Genomic DNA, 21,265 nt, shown 5'->3' with positions numbered 1-21,265 from the left:
TTGGCTTTATCTTTTCCTCTCCCTCAGTGTTCCTGTATATCTGCTCACAATAGCTGCCATTTTTGGCTTGGTTCAGGAGCAGTTTCCAAAGCATGAGGTGTGCAGTGCTTTCTTCCAGGAGTTTTATGCTTTTATTTCTTCTACTATACTCTTTTTATCTGAGAGAAATGGCCAATAAGACAAAAAGAGATTCTCTGGCCTCACAGGCAGGAAAACTGGCTTGTTTTGTGGCTGGTCTTCATGAGTTATGCCTTCAGTTTCCTAGGGAAAACTCTGATTCAAATAATTCTGAAGCATATTATAAGTGAGGTATAAGGCTATTTGGAAAGTTCTGTCCATAATCATAGTGCTTTTAATGATGAGGAGTGACTGGTTTCAGCTAGTACCCGAGTGGCAAGTTGTGAATGTTTGCTCCTTGTAGTTGTGCAGAGCTTTTTAAACCAAGTCCCACTCAGGCTGACCCTCTGGCTATTTAGGGACAGAAACCTCTGCATTTCCAGGACTATGTGTAGTAATTTAAAAGATGTTTTCTATGGGTTTGAAAACCTTAACAAAAAAAAAAAAAAAATTGTTTTTTTTTCCTCCCCTAAAGCGCATTTTTGGGGGTTTTGGGATAAATAACAACTGTGGCTGAGTTTTTAGCTTGCCTTTTTGTGAGAGACTACAGCATGCAGGGGTAAGTTACTGTAGTATCTATTAGTTCTGCAGCTGTTGCTAAGCCATGTGATTAGTTTGGAAGCTCTTTGCAGCAGCAAGCAGTAACTTGAAGTTAGTGATATTTTGGATGTCATTAAGAGGGAAAGTTTTTATGTTGTTCTTTAGGGATAATACTGGTTTACTCTCCGAAGGCTTATTTTACACTCTGCAGATCATTTTTCATTTTGGATTTCCCCTGTGAGAGATTTTTTTCTATGCTAAAGAAGCAGATAAAATAATTTTTATCATGCGTGCATTGATGGATTTATGTCTTTCTGCTCTGGGGGACTGGCACATAACGGCTCTGCCACTGATAATCAGCTCCTTTACCCTGATACAGAATTTTCTTGATGGGGATAGGGATAAAAGGGAAAATGATATAAATATTTGATCATTCTACCGATTTTTCTTTTTGCTCCAGCAGCTCCAGGAGAAAGAGTTATGTCAACTGACTCTTAAAAAGAGCCACGAATATGTTCTTTTTCTTAATGCTTAACGGGATAATTTGAAAGCTTGGCTTTTGGTGGGTGTTAGAAATCCTATAGCACTTTTCAAAACAAGTGAAAGACAACTTCAGTAACTTGACTAATGCTTCTGTTGTCCAAATGTCGTCCAGCAGCCAAGGCAATGGGAAGGCTCTCGCTTGAGTGCAATGCTTAGGGTAGAAAAAAGAAAAAGTCAATTTACCCTCAGGGTTGGTGTTCTGAACTGCAAAACATCTGAAACACACACGTCTCCCTCCCACTGTCCACCTGCAGAGGAAGCTCTTGAGAATTAAAAAAAATTAAGCTGATGTAGTTTAGTTCCTCTCTTAGCTCAGTACCTGCTGTCTGTTGTGCTTTATGCATGCTGGGGCAGGCCTGGAGAGCTCATGCCAAAGCTGCATTTATTCTGTCCCTTCCATGTCAAAGCTTTAAGGAGAAAAAGGCAGGAAGAATGCAAGTAGAGAAGGTGGAGAAGGATGGTCCAGGCTTCAAACTTTTCTGTTTTCTCCAGGGCATTTTGCGCAGTAAGAATCTGTCAGGGAAACAGAGATGAAAGAAAGAGATGTGAGGGGTCGGCTTTATCCTTTTTCTTGTTCTTCTGCGCTTCCTTTTCCATTTTCATATTTTGTTTTTTATGCCTCTCTACCATACCTCTGTTTCCAAAGCACTATTTCTACTTTTGATGACTCCTTACAGAATGGAAGTGAAGACAACATAGAGGTTCACCTGCAACAGGGCAACTAATGCTCGTCACCACACTCCAGCCACACTGACAACTTTTCAAATCCTTTCCCTTAAGACCAGTGACCAAGTCTTCTAGCCAAGCTGCTTTCTAACACTGTGGTTATGTCCTGAACCAGCAACCTTTGTATTTGTTCCACAGCAGAATGCTAGTGGGTTTCATGCGGCTGATGCTTATGTTCTCAGTTGCGTCATTTTAATAAAAAGTTCTAAGACACCCCAAATATTTTTACTTTTCTCATGTTGGAAGTGGTCACAGGAGCCTGAAGGGTGTGATGCAAGTGCAGGCTTGAGGGAGGGTGGCCCGCAGTACTGCAAATGGGAAGGGAGTCTGTGAGTCAGCCTCTCTGTTAATGCATGATGTTCGTGTGGAGGAAATCTCGAGAACATCTGCACTAGGAAAACCCATTCCTCCTCCCTGGTACCTCAGCTGAAGCTGTTTGCTCGTGTGCCAGTAATATGCAGTTGGAAGTGGTGTCTGAACAGTTCTGACATGCCAAGTCTGTGCGTGATGGCTTCTTTGTATGCTGGGTGAGGAGGCAGAAATTGGTCAGTGCCATGATGGAATCCGATTCCTAGCAGGAAAGGCCTATAGATCTGAATTCTTTAATTTCAAAGATAACTGGATTCTCTGATAATGCTTTCTTTGGGCACAACCTACTTTGCAGAGTCTGTTTTGACATTGACTGTGTGCTGCCAAAATGACTGTGGATAACCTCGCTGAGCTGTCTCATATTCTTTCTTCAAGTCTTTTAAGGTCTGGTTGAGACCTCAGTGGGTTCCTTATAGCCTTAAAAACAGTGCTTTGCGATGGTTTGGGTTTTCATTTGGAAGTGTATTGAGCACAGCTGGCATGGTGCGGGCAGCAGGGGCTTCTCTGAGGGCAGAGCTGGAGCTGCCCTGGTTCCAGACGGCTCAGCAACAGCCCCACCACAGAGCACAGCAAAGCCCCTCAGCAGAGCTCTTGGCACCTCTGTGAATGCATATTGAATAGAGGGCAAAAAGGCTGCACAGGGCACGAGGAAGAGGGAGGGTGTGAGAAGGTGTGAGGAAAAAGGATGTGAGGAAGAAATTTTGAGGACCCAGGACAGAGCAGGAGGAGTAGCAGGAGGTGCCAGAGCAGAGATTGCACTGTAGCCTGTGGGGAAACCATGGTGGGGCAGGTGGGTATTCCCTGAAGAATATTAAGCCTGTGGAGCAGAGCAGGTTCTCCTGAGAGAAACTGCAGCATATGGAGAGGAGGACCCACGCTGCAGCAGGGTAAAAATGTATGAGGAGGAAGGGGCAGCAGGTTGGAGCTGTTATGGACAGACCACAGCCCCCATTCCCCATGCTCCTGTGTGGTTTGAAGGGAGGAGGGAAGAGGTAAAGTAGCCAGGAATGGAGAAGTGAAGTTGAGCCTGGGAAAAAGCAGTGGGATGAGATGGAATGAAGGAGTTGTTTTAATTTATCTTTGTTTCTCTCAATACACACTCTTTTACTTGGCAATATATTAAATTTCCCCCAAGTCAAGCATGTTTTGTCTGTGATGGTGATTGATGAGTGATCTCCCTCTCTTTACCTCAGCCCATGAGCTTTTTCATCTTACTTTGTTCTCTGATTCTCCTCAACCCCTTTGAGGAGCAATTGTGAGAGAGCGGCTGGGGGGAGCTGAGGCATCTAGTCAGAGAAGCTCCTCAATCTCCAACTATTTCACAGTCCTATATCCAGGCTGAATGCAAGGGCAAGTCACTTTTGCAAAACTGTCTTGCATTCTGTTTTAAGTGAGAAGGTCCTCTCATATGGTGATGGAGGGTATACATCCTGTACTCATTCACTTAATGGATAAGAGCTGTTTAGGTGGTGATGTTTGCTCATGCAGACCAATTTGCAGGCACACTTTTAGATCTGTTTTGCTAATTTACCTGAAGATCTGGGCTCATTTAGAAATGCGGTTTAGTTGTGAGTGAAGTGCGAACAGTTCCCAGCTAAATCTATGTAGACTTTTCTGTATAAAACTTAACAGAGGGCTTTTGGCTAACTGGAAAAGAAATAGAAGAATTAGCAAAGGCAGATGAAGCTGGAATTGTCTCCCCACTCTTCAACTTGGTTCATGAAAGACTGGCATTGTAAATGTGATATTTTGATAGTATCCTGCAGCTCTGGAACTGGACCATCTTAAATCACAGTACTAACGTCTTATTCAGCTGAGCTTATTATGATCACACTTTAAATTCTGAGTAACGGAGAATACAAACAAAAAACCCCAAGGGATTACCCTTCCTTTGGCAACTGTCTACCCATCCCTGAGAGAAATTCTTGAAACATCATTAAGAAATTATTTATCGCAACATATGGGTATTATTAGCTGTCATACTTCTTGCTTTTTGCCAGTAATAAATCATCTATTTAGAGATTCGTCCTTGTAGTTAAATGACTTGTAAGCATGTCCAGAACATTCTCTGTCACTTCTGTTTGAACCACATCTTCAAAATTCTGCACACTGCCTATCCTAAAGTATCAGGAGAAACACTTCTTGCGAATACACCTGGATTTGTGCCATGGTGATAATCAGCATCCCGTCATTGCCAGAGCCCGTTAGGCCAGCCCTGTGGTGTCACAGGCTGCAGTGTATTTACCTGTACACACATTAAAGTACTGATGGCCTTGCAAAGGGACCAGTCTGACTGCATTGAAGCAAGCATATCCCTTTGATCCTGTCAGAGCTCATAGACTGAAAAGTCTGCTTCAGCCTCCGAGGCATTCAGAGTGGGGGGTGGAAGTAGAGCTACTGGAGCAGATCTCTGACGAGAAAGGGTCTGTCTCTTCTCCAGGTGGATTGTGTTTGAATACTTTAGTTGTTCTGAAGTAGAACAGCCACTTGTACCAGTCAGGCTTATTTAGCAGAGGGAAAGGTTATTGTTCCTACTAGGCAGCACAAATTAACATCAGTCTGGGGCTTCTTTAGGCTCTGTTTAAGAGAATAAGCAAACAAAGCTTGAATAAACAAGCAAAGTAAAGCCTCTTTTGCATGCCTAGTGTCTTTTTGGTTTAGCATCCAGTTGCTGCTGCTAGCTCGGTTGGGCTCTTCTGATATCACTGCTGAATGGAAATTCAAGTGCAGTCAAAGTTATCCTTAGGACAGGAGAAAAGGAAGAGAGGGTGACAGCCTTCAAAATGACATGATAAGCTCTCCAGCAGCTGGTTGTTCTTCTCTAAGTTTTGCCAGTGAAAACTACCTTTTGGAGTCGGTGGTGTTTAGATCTCTCTGTGCTGGGTCTGGAGGCAGGCAGCTTGTGTGCTCTGAGGGAAAGGCAAGCACCATTGTCCATTAGGTTTAATGGTAAGAACGCATTTGCTGTACTTGTTCTACCAGTTGCAGTTTTATGGGATGGTCAGAGCTAGCAGCGAGCCAGGCTAATCAAAGATATCTATCACATACAAATGTTTATTCGCCTTGATAGTGGTACATGAGATCAGTGTGATGCCCCATTGACCCTCTCAGCTCACTGTCCTGGTCTCCATTTACATGTAGGTCAACTGTCAGAGCCCTCTCGGCAAGCGTCAAGTTTATCCCCCAGGTCTGAGTGAGAGGCCTTAGCTACTCTACCAACATCCCCCTGAGCTAAGCAAATAGTACCTGCACTTGTATGCACTTGTGTGCCAGCCGCAGGGAAGATAAATGGCTTATTGTGCTCTTACTGAAGGTCAGTGGGTCAAATACTGAGTAGCGTCTGTCTTGCAATCTGTGCCTAAATTATAGGAAACATTTATGTGTGTGCTTAAATCCAACCGCAAACACTGAAGAGCTTATGAACACTCTTCCACTGAGCACATTCCTGAGTATTTGCACAAATAGGAAAAATACCAAGCGTTGAAAACGTAATATCCAAAATGTATTCATGCCTTGGGTTTGTTGTAGGAAGTTAGCTGGCCCTGTGTGATATTTCTAGCCAGATGAGATGTAGGTAAGGAATACAGCTTATCTGGAACCAAATCCTGCTTCGCGTTAGTCAAGAGTCTCTCTTCAGTGGTCTTTATTTTATTTTTTTGACTGAATAGGGAATATAATATTCATCTAAAGATTATTATGTGGTATTTTACACCTTTTGAAAATAAACCTCTCCCTCACCTTTTTTGATATAGTCTAGTTAAAGCATTTGTACATGGAGGAATAAAATCCTGGCATCAATTAAGATCTTATGTTCTAACCTATATGAATGAGGTGAAGTATCTGAGTTGGAATGCAAAATCTGGAGAAAGTAGTAAGGTAGTTTCCGGTGCTATTTTTGTATTTCCTGAGGCTTGTGTCATTATGTGCTGCCTTATTACTATTCTCATATAAGATATGAAAATAACAGAGGGAAATTGCTTTTCCATTCTATTTCCTGGAGTCTAAACCACACCATTATTTCATCTTGCATTCAGATATCTCTTGATATTTAAATGCTGAAAATCCATGTTAGATGGATGCTTCATAACATACATACATGTTCCTGAGGCTGGTTTATGTTTAGAGCTCCTTTGGAATATTTCATTCCTGTCCTCTGTTTCTTCTTTGTTGATTCTCTTTTTTTCTTCCAGTTATAAGTAATTTTCTGTTTGTGACTAGTTTGTGTATTTTTTTTGTCCCTCAAGGCTGAATTTTGCTTGGATTAGTCTGTGACAAACTGCTCAGGTGGTGAAGCCCAGTGTAGTACCATAGGAGCAAACCTACTCTGGTTTTGCAAGTGTAGGTCTATGCTTTAGTAGGTGGAACTATTAGAGTGGTAACAGAGTAGCTCTTAAAAACTACTTGTTTATTGACTTCAGTAGCACAACCCATTTGGGTATGTTTTGGGTCAGTTTTTTTGAAGGACAAATGTCACAATTAGTTCCTTCAACTATTACCAGGTCTTGGTATTGTTACTGATACACTGTGGATGCTTTCTTTACATTTTGACAGGTGTACAACATGTTTCAACATCAGAGTCTTGGAATTAAAGTCAACATCCGAGTGACCAAACTAGTCCTGCTCCGCAACCGTCCTGTGAGTTCTAACTCATTTTTACCCTGCTGCCATAATTGTAGGGCTGTAGTTTTGCAGACAGAACAGGATCCCTATGTTGGGATGGGAGAACGAAGTGGGGCACATCTGGCCACTCGAGCACAAATTCTAAGTAGTGCCTTCCACACTTCACCAGGCAATATTAAAGATGGGAAGTATAGGGAGCTGTGGGAGTGAAAGGAACTACAGTTCTTTTATTTATCCTTCCTGGCAAATCTTTGCATGTAGTTGTGAACCAGCCTCAGGACTTAGCTGTTTCAAAGATTAAGAATTATATGGCTCTAATATCAAACATAAGATATCTTCCAGACTTATGAGACTTTTGAATGTAGTGCTGTTTTAGAAGCTTATGACAGCTGCCAGAGGATGGAGTTTGTTCTGTAGATCAAATGACAGAAGTCAGGGTGGATTCCAAAGTAATCCTAGCTCACCTGCTGAGATGAGGCTAGTTTCGCACTTTTCATTCTGTCACATCTATATCTCTGAGCCTCTGATTTTTCATCAGAGGTCTGATGGTTTGTGTGAAGACTGTGACTGATATTTCTTCTTTTCTATCCCCTTTTTTCCAAAAGGCAAAGTTGTCTATCGGGCATCATGGAGAGAGGTCTCTGGAGAGCTTTTGTCAATGGCAAAATGAAGAATATGGTGGGGCAAAATACCTTGGTAACAACCAGGTTCCTGGTGCGAGGGATGATAACCCTCCTGTTGATGCTGCTGTTTTTGTAACCAGGTATAGTGAACTCTGTTTTATCAGTATACTTCAACCAGTAATGGCCTATAGTCAATCATGGGGTTATCACGTCTGGCAGTAGTTCAAGAAAAAGATATGTTGATACACGTGCTACCTACGTGCTGTTCGGATGGCTCAAAGTGATTTGTCTTGTTGCTGTGTATACTTAAAGTTGTGCAAAAACATCTCTCCTGAACCAGAGCATTGTTGTCGTCAGGATACGGGCAAGATATGGCTGTAACACAAAGTGACACATCCTTTTCTCACACCGGCAGGTATAATTGGAAAAAAATAGGTGAGGTTTTGGAGCATAAGCTCTTCTTCCTAGGAGAAAGAGAGTTGAGAACACATCTGAGAACAAGTGCTCTGTGTGTAATTAGATCTGAATCAACTGAACAGTCTGAGAGGAGAGACAGTTGATACTGGTGGAGCAGACAGTCTGCCAATAGTAGGGAGGTGGGGAGGGAGTTGGCTCCTAAAGAAAATGAGAGATGAATGCTATACAATAAATTGATTTTCTCTCCCTTTGCCTTAGGAAATAACCACTTTGACATCTCTCCTGTATCGTAGCTGAGACAGAAGAGGGTTGTCATTCTTGATTTGTTTGTATGTTTGAAAACTGCTGCATTTTTTTCAGACATGAAATAATCTGTGTTTGAATACTTGAGCAAAATTCCTTGCAGCCCTCAGCTCTGTACCTATTGATGTATTGAACACGTTAGAGTATGGCCCAGATAAAGTAAGCAAAAAAGGTGTACTCCCCATTAACCTGTAGTCTTTTTTCCTCTGACTTCAATACCTGAGTTCAACCTCTCAGTGCAATGCAAATCCCATGTTCCTCACAGTCACCATAAATTTTGAGGAGCGAATGCACGATCTTTTAAATTGATTGCATACTTTAAGATGTAAATGAAAAATGCATTGTTATAGAAATGATCTCTGAATAATTAAAGTGAGCATAAAAATACAGCATAAGACAGATGCTGTATGTGCTAGAAGAATACTACTTCCTATCCCCCTCTTCCCCAATTTGAGACAGGAAATGTCTGTATTGCAGTTCAATATTACTCATCTTTTTCACCTTTTTTCTTTGCCAACAACATAAGTAGAAATACACGATTTTGCATGAACTGCCATTCTGATTTAATAATCTCTTGTGTTAACAGCCACATTGCAAACTATCTATAAGATTTTGGTGAGTGCTCAGTAAAATAGCTGGTGAGCAGGGCACAGGGCCAGCAAAGTTCCTAAGAATGCACCTTCACAGACATGTGTGCAATTCTCCCAAATCCTTCTCTCTCCTCTGTATTCAGTGTAGTCCAACCAAGCACTTAAGCAGATACTTAACATTTTAGACAGGGTGAATAGTTCCTTTGAAGTCAATGGGCTGCACATCCTGGTTATAGTTAAGCATGTGCTTCATTGGATCAGGGCCTAAATAAATAACTAACGTTTTTGCTAAACTCATCTGGGTATCCAGTTGTCTTGCATGACAAGTGAGGCATACAGAATCTTTTCTGATGTGCTTTAAGCACAAGGCGGAGGGAATGAGCAGAACATTTAATCTGTGTATTCTCTCTGTAGCTTGTAAAATTGAATGCATAATGTCAGGCTAAATGAGTTAGACTCGGGCATTTGAGGAAGAGTTGTAGCAAGAATTTGTAGGCAGAATTGTTCAATAGATTTGTAGAGTTTCACAGACAGAATAGCTGGGGAGGTACAGGTTTGGTTGGATTAAAATCTAGATTCAGATCTTGTGAGAAAGTTCAGGCCAGGGAGCGCATTGCTGTGCATAAGAGCAGCATTTCCCCTGTTTGATAGGCCAGCGGTGTGTACCTGTGGCCTTCCTCCCTTCCTCCCTTCCTCCCTTCCTCCCTTCCTCCCTTCCTCCCTTCCCCCCTTCCCCCCTTCCCCCCTTCCCCCCTTCCCCCCTTCCCCCCTTCCCCCCTTCCCCCCTTCCCCCCTTCCTCCCTTCCCCCCTTCCTCCCCATCTTCAACCTGTCCTGCTTCTGCTGCATAGGGGATGCTGCATTGCTTGGAAGGCTTCTGGCCCAGCAGCGCGATGTCTGCATCAGAGAAATGAAGTTTTCTACTCTTGGCATTGGAAGTGTGTGTGTGTGTCCCTGGACCCTCCCCAGACTGTACAGATGGACCAGTGGTAAAGGATATGGGAGCAACAGCATGTCCAGCACAAGAAATAGCGCCAGAAAAAGCAGAAGCTGAATTTTCAGCAGCTGCAGCTGCTTTAGGACTAAAAACAGATTCTTTGGGGTCAGCCTCTGAAGAAATCCCTCTGGTTCCAATCTGGCTGTATTCATTTAAAACACCAAGGCGCACTTGCGTTTTGAAACTTCACCTCGAACTGATGTTCCCTGTGTACTCGGTTGTATGCAAAAACAGATGACCTAGGTGGCAAATATCCCACCCTGTGGGATTTTAATAGTATCCACCTGACTGAGTTCCAACTAAGAGGTATACTACGTCTGTGAAATAAGATGTACCCTTGTCCAGTTCAGAAAATAAGTGAGATAGTGGGAATAATCTGTTATAGCCCTGACGGTCTACGTATGATGTTGTGGCCTCTGTCATCGCCAGATTTTTCTTGTTTGAATTCTGGTTTTGAACTTGCAGAAATTCAGATCTTTGGCTTCTATGGATAATTTACTTTGTATTTTATTGAGCAGCTGACCAGAATAACTTCTGTCTGCAGAATTGTGCCTTAGTGATCTTAGAAGCATGTCTCATTTGAAGCTCATTCCCTCTCTTGATCTTCTGTCTTTCACGTTCCTTGGGAAGTCTTCAGACATTCTGATGTTCTCCCCACCTCTGGGCTGTGGGTGTTTGGGTCTCTTTTTAGATTATAGGTGATGTGATAGCAGAGTGAAGAATGACACAACACTGATAAGAACAGAGTTTGGAGCTGTCATTAAGCAAAGACTTTTTTTCCAACCTTAATGAATCTATGATTCTATGATTCTATGACTTGCTTTTTTCCGGACATACAGGTGTAGTTATCCTATTTCCAGCCTGCCACATTTCTCCAAGCCTTTGACTTCCAATGAAATGGTCAAATGAAGCCATTCCATGCGCATCAAGGAAACTGGGCACATATTGTTACTAAATGTGTGTATGGATGTGGAAAAGGGGTTTTGGCAGGTTTTTTACTGTACCAGTTTCCTCTGCCCTTTAGCTTTATGACCTTGCAGAGTTAAGCTGGTCAAAAAATGTCATTTGAAGGATGCTGGGAAGTGGCTGTTAAACAGAATACTTCTTATTCAAGTTGCACAGTTCAGCTACTGTCCTCTCTTGCAGGAAAGACTTGAATTGAAGAATTTAGCTTAGTACAGTTAGGTACTTTTTTCCAGTTCATATGAGCCAGATGGAAGAGTGACTGTAGGAGGAGTTCTGAGCTCTTCTTTTCCGGCCATTTTTATTGAACAAAACAACTGATTTGTTGTCCTTTTTTTGAGAAGAATTGTTTGAGTCTGGTAATGGAAACACTCTGCACAGTATAGCCAGTGAAAATCACTGAGAATTTCATAGGTCCCTGGAAGATGAGAATACATGTCCTACTTGATTCCGTCAGTGGCTAAAAGTGAAAAACAAATTTGCCTTACAGCTATAGCTGTGATTTCAGTATATTATCCAGCAATTAGTGTCTATCCAAGGTCAGATCTTGGATTTGAACTGCAGCTCCCGGACTGAGAGTTTTGTTGCAACATAGCTTTATAAAAGATTCTGCTAACAAAACTGTCTCTCTGTGATAAAAGATCTCTGCACATCCAATGAGTGTTAAGATATCTTTTTTATATCCTTGGAGTATCATTATAGTATCATTCATGTCAAAAGTATAGATGCAGTTGAGCTCAAAGATCTTCCAGAGGAAGACCTGTGATTGAAACCTTTTTAAAAGCAGATCAGGTTCCTTGTCATGGTGGACCCCAGTGGTGTAACTGAGCCACGGGTGATCTTTGGCTCCCCTGGGACTACCAGGAAAGGACTGTAGGAGACTCAGTATATAGGTTCTGTGATGGGGTGGCTGCTTGCCTTTAGAAGACTGAGACCCACCAAGCTCATTTCTGACTAAAGGTTTGAATGTGCTTTTCTGGTTATCAACAGACTTTTTGGGTAAAACATTTACAATAGGACCAGGTGATTTAAAGCCTAGCATTTTGATATAAAATCTTTGAATAGAAGGATGGCATCTCTTGGACTTACGACGGGCTAAAGGATGAGCTGAGGACGTTTCGTGCTTGCAGGCCTTCGTGCAGTGAAATAGGCAGCTAGGTTCAGTTCTTCTTGCTGACCTGTTTTTAGTCCTTCCCTGACCAGACAGCGTTACGGCACTTTCTTTACAGACAAGGATTGTTCTGCCTCTGTAGGAGAGTCTGCAAGTCATGCTGGATCATTTAAAAGACCCCTTATTTTATGGCATGGTGATAATTTCTCCAGGGAGCTGCCTGAAAGTTCCAGACACCTTTCAGTGCAGAACACAGTTAAAGGAGCAAAATTGCTGTGCTTTATTTGTAGAGCTGGCCAGCCCCTAAAGAGAGATGCTTTTCTAGCAGTGGCTTCCTGCCATCTACTAATAGTTCAGCTATCTGTTGTCACAAGAAAAGCATCTGTTTGATTTACCAGTTTATGTAACATAATAAGTCCTTAAATAAACCTCCATCAAGTTGGCTCTGGGAACTCAGGCAGGCGTGCTTGTGCCAACTCCGTCAGGAGATTGTCATTAGTCTTCTTTGGAAAGACAGGAATGCCAAGGTGTCGAGACACAGTAAAGCTGTGGTGAAAAATGAAACTGGGGCCAGTGTGTGGTCATAGCTTCCGATTTTGTTTTGTTCCTGTCTGGCTTTTTAACACTTTGATAGTTTTAATGGTTTTTCCGCATTTAAGCATGGTTAGTTTTCAATGTCTGCTTAACAAGAGCTGGTAATAGCTGTTGTTCTTCTTCCAGGTCCTTGACAACTTTATTTGTAACTTTCAAAGGAGTTTGATGTGAAGAGTTTGGGTTCATCAGCCGCAGTTCTGGGCCTTAAGTCTTTTTGCCTATAAACCCTAATTTCATATTTTTGCTTCAAGGAAAAGTATTTTTAATCTTTTTCTATGTATTTTATTTTTCTAAGTATTTATCTTTCTCTAAGTATTCTCTAAGTATTATCTTTCCCTAAGTATTTTTAATCTTCCCCCTGCCAAACTCTTAAACTCAAGATCCCACTGGGGACTCAGGCATTTCAAATGACACACTCTGAAGGTATAATGTGATTCTCTCACCAGCCTCCCCACAGGGTGAGGAAAGCCATAATGACAGAGATTATGGTTCTTTGGCTTCCCTTGGGTTAAGGAACTTCTGAAATGTTTTAGCACATGTGATGCTTTTCTCCAACTCCTCTTCATAGCAGATAGCACTGCAAAGCAAGTCTGGTGAAGATAGCTCCTAAAGTTTAGGTCTGTGTGCTTATTGGAGTGTATTTAACCATTAATGCAGTTATAAGTGTTTTTCCTCCCACACTTGTTTTTCTGTCATAAGGCATCTTATTTACAAAATCTTTTCACATGAAGTGTCATCACTTAGACGGTAAGTTTCAAGGCTTTTTAATTCTGTTTCTGTTTAGTACAACTCTGTGGATCCCTGGTTGATTTGTTGGTGCCAGTGGCGTATGTGGTATCTCTTCCTGCCTTGATGAGATCTGTGGAAACTGGATGAGATGTTGGGGAGCAACAGAGACCGAATAAAGTCTCTTGAACCGCTCTGGTTTGGATCATAAAATAGCAAATATGGCTGCGATAAATTTAGCTGAAGTTAATTCACCTAACTGTTACCTGGCAAATCCTGAAATTCTCTTTCTTCTTCATTGTCAACATCTGTATTTCTCTGGTTTTTCGTACAGCTCTCTTGTGAAAATAAGAGATTCCATTTTAATCCAGTTGCTGAAGTAGTCTGACATCGTAGAGTGCAGTGCTACTCCTTACACACCAAAGTTTAAGTCTTATTAAACTGCACTGTAGTATATGGAGCTGATTCACACAATTGCTTGTAATCTTGCAGTAGTGATCAATGCTGCTGTCTGTGTAGTAGACTGTACAGCAGCTTTAAAAGAAACCCAAACCTCAATGCCCATGATATGCGAGTTATGCATCACTGCTCTTTCCTAGCATGAAGTCTAGAGGCACAGGATATATTTCACTTCTGTTCTGTTTTTCTTTCTAGGACAGATTTCTGCGTACACAAAGACGAGCCTTGTGACACTGTGGGTAAGTCACAGAAGTAAGAGAGTGTTTTGGTAGCCACCTCTATGCTAAGAGGTGCTTTCTGGGCAATCTTTCATTCTCTGGTTTGCTGTAATGTTGCTTTTGCTGCTCTGTATACCTCTGTGATGCAAATCTGGATTAGTTGGGCAGGCTATAAACTATAAATAAGCCATTAAATATTAACCCCTTCTAAGCACTGGAGGCCTTTGCATATAGGAAGTAATCTGAAACTTTTCTGTTTCTTTGGAGTGGAGATAGAATTAGGTAATTGGAAATTAAGACACTGTCTTTTGGTGTGTCTGTATAATGTTCCTTTAAGTGCATTTTCACCTAAACCAAGAATTTGCTAACTAACAAATGTATTTCCCATTGTAAGAATGTATGTAACACTCCCAGATCAAACTGGCACTCGGGCACCAGAGAAGAATACCTCATTGTAGGAAAGCCAAATTAAGTCTTCTTTTCTGCCTCCTACTCCTCCTACTTCCTAACTGCCTTTAATCTTATCCAAACCCTGGATACACAGAACCCTTACATCCTACACATTAAATACTTTGTCTGTTTATGTATTTAACTGAGGTAGCGGTTACCTTCACTGTATCTGTTCTCCTGGTATTTTCTTTAATCACCACAGTAGCAGCAGTGTTTGGAGGCACAGCTCAACATCTTCTCTATGATGACTGCATGATTTTTTTTTAAGCTTCCCTCTAAGTCAAGAGGCCCTTTATCCTTAATTCTATGTAAACTTGGAGTGAATCCTGATTTTCAGATGATTTTATGCACCATTGTTCAGGGAGACACTTGCAGGCTGGGGGTTGTTATGCTGGCAATAGCGGGTGATGAAAAGCGTAGGGGAAAATGCCTTCAGCAGCAGCTCTGAGACTGCCTAAAGAAATGTTATCTCACAACGCAGATCCTTCCTCTCTGCGTTGTGGAGACTGATCAGGTGAAAGGAGGGAATACGAACTGAAAAATACATATGTTTTCTTTTCAAATAAAAACAAAGTCTAGCCTCTGCGTCCAGGTGCATTCATTCTGTCTCCAGTGGCAAACATACTTCCACTAAGAAGGGTTTTTATACTGTGTACCTACATTTGAAGATGGCTGGGGTGAGATACAATAAAGCCTTTAAAAAAAGAAGAGAAGCTCATGGAAGATACATGCTGACTAAGGTCAGAACTCTTTCCATTTTTCAAATGTTGTTGGAGTGTTGTTTAAGTGTTGTTGGAGATCTGTATTCAGAGAATGACATTACCATGGACAACATGACTAAGGAAATATTTTTGTGACTATTTTTCTGTTCTTACAGTGCCCAAGTACTTTCTTTTGCTGTGATTTGCTGCAGCATGTGGCTGCAGCAGAGAAAGTGGAAGATCAGAGCAATAAAGATTGCACTCATTTGTTACTCTTTCCAGCATAGTTTTTCGAAGACTTTTAGAAGGTGAATGTTGCTGGGACAAAACCAGTCTGGCCACTTCGCTTCCTTCAATCCTACTTTTCCTTCCTTCTTCCCTGACAGTTTCATTATATGGCAGCAAAGCACTAGCATCTTCACTTGCACATTTTCTATGCCCCACTATTTTTCTTGCTTGGACCCAGAGGCAGTGTGTCTTATCCCTGATTACAGATGAAATCCTCCATCATGTGGTACCATTGTCTCTTAAATTCTGTTGAAATAAGTAAATATTTTGATAACCTCAATTTTCAGTCGTTGCCTGTACCCAAGTTGATGACTTACTGCAGTTGTTTCAGATCAACCACAATTTAGGCCCTTATCTCTGTGCTTTATACACTGGCAGCATATTTTGAAAGTTTTCTTCAAAATCATAAAATGAGGAATTGTTCTATAGGAACAGAATCCGCTCAAGTTATACTGCACTCTGATTGCTCATCTGTTCCTGCCCTCAGAAATATTTCTATGCTTAGTTGCTAGAGGTAGAGCCTGAAGAAGGCAAACAATTCCTCTGGCCATCAGCGTGCTAAGGAGTAATATGAAATAGGAATGCTGGATTTTTATGGATTCCTATCCATAAAACATATTTCATGTTTCTGAAACCTTATGTGTGTCCTAAACCCATAGGATCGTATCTGATAATTATGGACAATGTGTCTAATGCCCTGAATATATCATATACTTGTGATTTATGTGGAGATTATTGGCTCTGCCTTCTGTAGTTGGATATAACACTGTGTTAGCTTCATTCCCCTTCTTCTGCCAAGGTATTCTGTTGGTGATACGACTATGTGATTTTTCTTTACTGATGAAAGTCAGCCCATATGTAATTCATTCACATTACAGATGTTAAAGCAGAAGGGAATTTGGCCTTGTGTAGTGTGCATATGTGTCGCGGCAGAGGAAGAAGGAATTAAGGAATGTACTTCCGTGGCATGCAACTGATTTGAGAAAGTGATTAGTGTAGATAGTCCTAAATTTTAACTGTGTGAAAGATTCTCTGGTTTTATTCTTTTGTAAGAATAATGAGAAATAGGTGTTAGCTGTAGAGAAGTACATTTTTAATAACCACTATTCTATGCCCTGTACATGGGTTCCATAAGTACCAACGTAGCATGGCATTTACTTGAGCTTAAACGGCTTGCAACAGCCAAAGTGGGCTGATCCTATTGCTTTGCCATACTTGCTTATGAAGAATTGTATTGGATGTTTCAGCTGTCTCTATTGTTGCCAGATTCCTATTCCTCACTCCAGCTCCCACATAGTCCCCTCCACATCAGCAAGACTGACTGCAAAAGCAAGAAGTTAGTCCAAAGAGTGACATCGCATTTTGTCTGGACAGTGATGCTGAAGTTGTAGCACTCCCCAAAGTTCTCTAGAACAGCAACTTGTTTTCGTTTCTTGCCTTATATTTCGCTTTTATATATGAGGAACATAATATTAGCAGATGCATATGTGGTTTTATACCTGCTTATGGATGAAGTTGGCCATTGCAATGGTGTACGCTGCCATCCTGTAAAGGAAGAAACATCTTTCTGGTGAGCAGGCATTCTGCTAAACTAGGAGACTGAGGCTACTGCTCTATATAAGGCAGAGCATCTGGACTGTCGGCTCCCGATCTGATTTCTATTCCCAGCTCTGGCATTGGCTTATTGTGTGACATTTGGCAAGTCACTTACATTCTGAATGCTTCTGTCTACCTCTATGAAACCAGGATTTTGAGTGCAAAGCTGCAAGAGATTGCATGGCTTAGGAAATTCTCATGCAAAGCAGTGTGGCGTCCTTGAGTATATGATACGATACTAGTACAGAATCTAATGTTGCTTAGTCATGTTTAAGAGACTGTAAAGAATTTGTTAGGATTATGTGTGCTAAAATAAAAGGACTCAGAGCGCAGTAGGTAATGGTTTCTTTAGTGACAGTCCTTTGATTGTCTTTGCATTGTGAGAAATATGGAAGCAAAACTTTCCCTGGTGGAAGTATTGAGGCTCTGCTGTTGTTTTCGGAAGTGGGATTATGAAGTTTAAATGGCTCATAAGAGGGGTTCATTTGTGCTCAAAAAGACCCATATTGAAAACCCTGTCTGGAGTCTTTGCCCGCCATGCAGACACAGAGAGAAAACAGCAGCAGGAGGTTTGTATTTGTATTCTGGCAGGGGCCCCTCACTGAAACCAGTTGCTCTGGGGACTTTGTTCAAATTTTCTTGGCCCAGCTGCCAAGGTAGCGTGGAAGGTTACATAATGGCTGAAACAAGCTCAAAAATGGTGCAAATATGTAGGTGTGTCTTTGTGGGGTGATACCCCACTGGCCGCATAAAGAAACAGAACCTCATTTCTTTAAGAAATAGTTTGCTAATGCTCAGTGCCCCACTTGGTTGTGTAAGTTAGCCCTAAGAATGAACAAACTGAAAATGAGGTGAACACAAGGAAAACAACACACCTATGTGCAATCCATGTGCAACAATTGTGCTTAATAGCCTCAGATATGAGCCTTCTGATACGCTCCCTGCAATTTGAGCAGGGAAGATTTGCTTTGCGAGACACAGCTTTGTCACATACCAGTCAGAAAGTTTGCATTCTGCTGCTGCTTCAGACTCATCTCTTGTGATGTGACTCTAACCAGATCTGCTGTTTCCTGCAGAAAAATCTTTGTTCCAATCGAGCTGCCTCTAAGCCAGCCAAATTGAGAGTTTAATGTCTAGCTATTAATATCAGGCTGCAGCTTGGAGCCTTGCACGTTGTCAGGATCCAACCTTTCTGTGACATAAGCAGATTGAGAATGCCCCTTTCGTTCAATATTTCCACTGCTAGTGCCAAATAAGCAGCTTTACGGTTAGTTAGGAATGATCCTGCATATTTCAAGGCAAAGCTTGGCCTTGATTCCTCAGTGTACATGTTACCCCAGATCCAAGCTGAAGCTTCCCTGTATTCAGCTAATAATAAAAGTGGGGGCAGTGTGGAATTGGGAAATGGAAAATGAGAATGTGTCTTAAATATCCTTAAATTGCCCTGGTTAAAAATGTCTTTACCTCTGCTGCAGTCACATGTGCTTTTCTGTGGCTTGATGTTGGGGAAAAGAAAGCAGAGTATAGTGTATATACTGGAGATGGGCAGGGTTAGTTAAAGGAGTAGCTGCCTGGAGAAAACCAAACGTCAGAGGAGAGGTGATTGAGAAACATAGTTTTCCAGACTGTTTCCACAAGTGAATCAATGTTTTGTGAAAAGCACTCCCGTCTCCTGGTTGGCTTTAATTAAAGAGCTCAAAGATAATGTACCGAGGAGCCTGAAGATTACAAACCTTTCTCTAATTTGTGTTCTTTTTCTTCAGTCTTCCAAATGCTGATAGGTGAATGGGGACAACACGTTCAGGTTTTGCAACTGCACTGCTGAGTGACTGCACAGATGACATCCTTCTGTTGTATTAATGTGTTCGTATCTTAGACGTTTCCCTCTTTTAAAAGTGGGTAGAGAGCTATGGATGTAAAGTGCTATCGTAGAGGGCTGCGTATTAGGGTGCTATTAACCAATTTCCCTCCCTTGTAGTGACACTCTGCTTTCTTCTTATGAGTTTATCATAGCATAGTGTTTCAAAACATGCTTAGGTGTTGCAAACGAGACTTTTGGTCTGTGTCACTAAGTAGATTTAATCTTTTTTTTTATTACATGTAAGACACCTGAATGAAGAACTGACCACTTTTAGCTTTTCCTTGGCCGTTTGCTTGCGCAGTCAGGTACCCTCTGTCCACAGCAAGTAATGGTTCAGGTTGATCCTGCCTGTATGCTGTACCGTTCACTTAAATCTTCCTCCCCATGTAATATCAATTCCAGTCCCCTAACAGTGTCACAACAGAGACTTAATCCCCAAGGAAAGGGAAAAGACTAGCTGGTTTGCTGTGAGTGGAAAAGAAAAGGAATTCTCACATTAAAAACATTTTCCATAGTGGTTCGTGTTGAATGTTTCTGTATATTCCAGGGCGGGTTTTTATTTGATGCCAGAATAAATAGAAATACCTGCTGCTTAAAACAATTCATTAAAGAAGCAGTGCCTGGCTTTAGCAAAAGCCTTGCTGGGACTGTCTTTCAGACCAAAATCAAGCACACTTTAACATATTGAAATGAACATACTGTAGGTTAAACTGTCCCTTAAAGAAACATTGGCAAGCTGATTTGGTGTTTGGGAAAGCAAGTGACCTCACAGCAGTGCAAGTTTTTATGTCATTTGTGGCTGTGTAGGGCAGTGGAGAGTCCTGGCTTCGTGAAACTAAAGGGAGCCATAGTACAGTGCAGTGGAAGACTTTTTCCCTTGCCTTTTGGTTGCTAGGGAATAAATGCTGGACTGCACAACCCAGACAGTGCAGAACTCTGCTATTGGGCATATTCGTCGCTACCGTCTCTCAGGCCCCACCCTACCCACAAGGGCCTTCCAATTTCTTTTCACCAGCTAGCAATCTCTCCCTTCCCAAATTGCCACTAAAAAATTGTGTGCCAAGTGAGTGTAATATAAGATTGCATAAATTTTAATAGAAGCACTGGGATGAGCACAGCCATTCAAGTAATCAGGAATTCCTGCTGCCGTAACCCTTGCTCTTCCTCACTTTAGTGTCCTGTGTGTACTTTTCCTTCTTTCTTGCTGCAGGGACATGGCTTCAGCCAGGCTGCTTCACGTGTGCACAGCTGTTCGCAGGCTCACAGATAAAGACCACAGGAAAATCCTACAGATAAAGACCACAGGAAAATCCTGCTTACACTGGACTCAGTGAGAGTTTTACTAGAGAATGCAGTGAGGTCAGGATCCCGGTCCTGTTCTTGTTGTCTGAGACGTGCAACTCTCCTTTGGGCCTCTGGCAAAAAACTGGCTGAGTTTTTTTTCCTAGAGAGACTAGTTGGTTTGGGGTACCCGAGATGTCTTTGGAAAGCTTGATATCTTGACGATGGTCCTTTGTACGTCCTGAAAACTTGTTGACAAGTCTGTTAAGCAGTCCAGTTGAGCATTCAAAATCACTGAAATATTTAAAAAATCTTACAAAGAAACAGTAGTCCATGAAAGCCAGAAAACAACCCAGTAGAAACCACAGTGAAGCTGACCAGTCTGCCTTTAAGAAGACAAGTAAAACAGAAAATACAAAGGCCATGTATACGCAATTTATTCCCTTCCATCCAGTCTGTGAAAAAATAAAAAAGCTGGCCATGCCAGTTTTAACAGACTACGTATTTATTGTTCAATACATCAACTTTCTCATTGATTTCTACAATAACTTAAAATGTATGCATGTAGTTGGTTGAGGGAAGTGCTGATATTATTTTATAGAGACTTATTTTCTGTTTTTATTGTTACGGAAAGGAGAGCATTTGAATTTCATTTGCCTTCAATTTATTTTGCAGCTCAGTAGTCTTGTTTAGGTTTGTCTTTATTCATTCCATATACTATGGGCAGTGGTCGATTTTTGGTCTCTGTAGCTGAAAAATGACTGTCTTTCTGGAGGAGATGCGGTAGTTGAACATAGGAAGCTGACATTAGTTCAGAGCTAATATGATCCCATTGCAAGATCTTTTTGTACAAAAGAAGTAATTGATCAATATGTTCTGTTATTAAAATTTATTAATCTGTTGGTGCCACCGACTGAATTTCTAGTTATCTCAATTTTTTTCTTCATCTTCTCTCTGTTGTCTCACGTATTAGGGGCAAGTATTAGCTTGTGTAGTTAAAACAAATGAAAGCGTTTAGTGGAGGGAGAGTTAGTGACAGATTTTCTGTACATTTATCATGTTCCCTCTTCTGTGTTTCCAGTCCCCTTCTCTGAAGTATTACAAACCCTCAGTTGCTCTCATGATTAATCCCCTTCCATTGCCTTTTTGCCCAGGGTCCATTTCTCTTTGGTG

At 41.5% G+C, this 21,265-nt stretch overlaps 1 protein-coding gene across 3 annotated transcripts in view; it reads left to right on the top strand.

Annotated features, from left to right (window-relative positions):
• Positions 1–21,265, top strand: part of ADAMTS17 (ADAM metallopeptidase with thrombospondin type 1 motif 17) — a 178,591-nt gene that overhangs the window by 28,700 nt on the left and 128,626 nt on the right. For all 3 annotated transcript variants that reach the window (XM_054077506.1, XM_054077504.1, XM_054077505.1), the window contains exons 5-7: positions 6,847–6,930; positions 7,521–7,678; positions 13,893–13,936. In XM_054077506.1, the coding sequence (XP_053933481.1) occupies positions 6,847–6,930; positions 7,521–7,678; positions 13,893–13,936 (286 nt within the window). The remainder of the gene's footprint in view (positions 1–6,846; positions 6,931–7,520; positions 7,679–13,892; positions 13,937–21,265) is intronic.

This window comes from Cuculus canorus, chromosome 12, assembly GCF_017976375.1.
Source record: "Cuculus canorus isolate bCucCan1 chromosome 12, bCucCan1.pri, whole genome shotgun sequence".
Classification (NCBI taxonomy): Eukaryota; Metazoa; Chordata; class Aves; order Cuculiformes; family Cuculidae; genus Cuculus; species Cuculus canorus.
The sequence above is the reverse complement of the archived record's forward strand: the minus strand, read 5'-3'. Positions and strand labels throughout refer to the sequence as shown.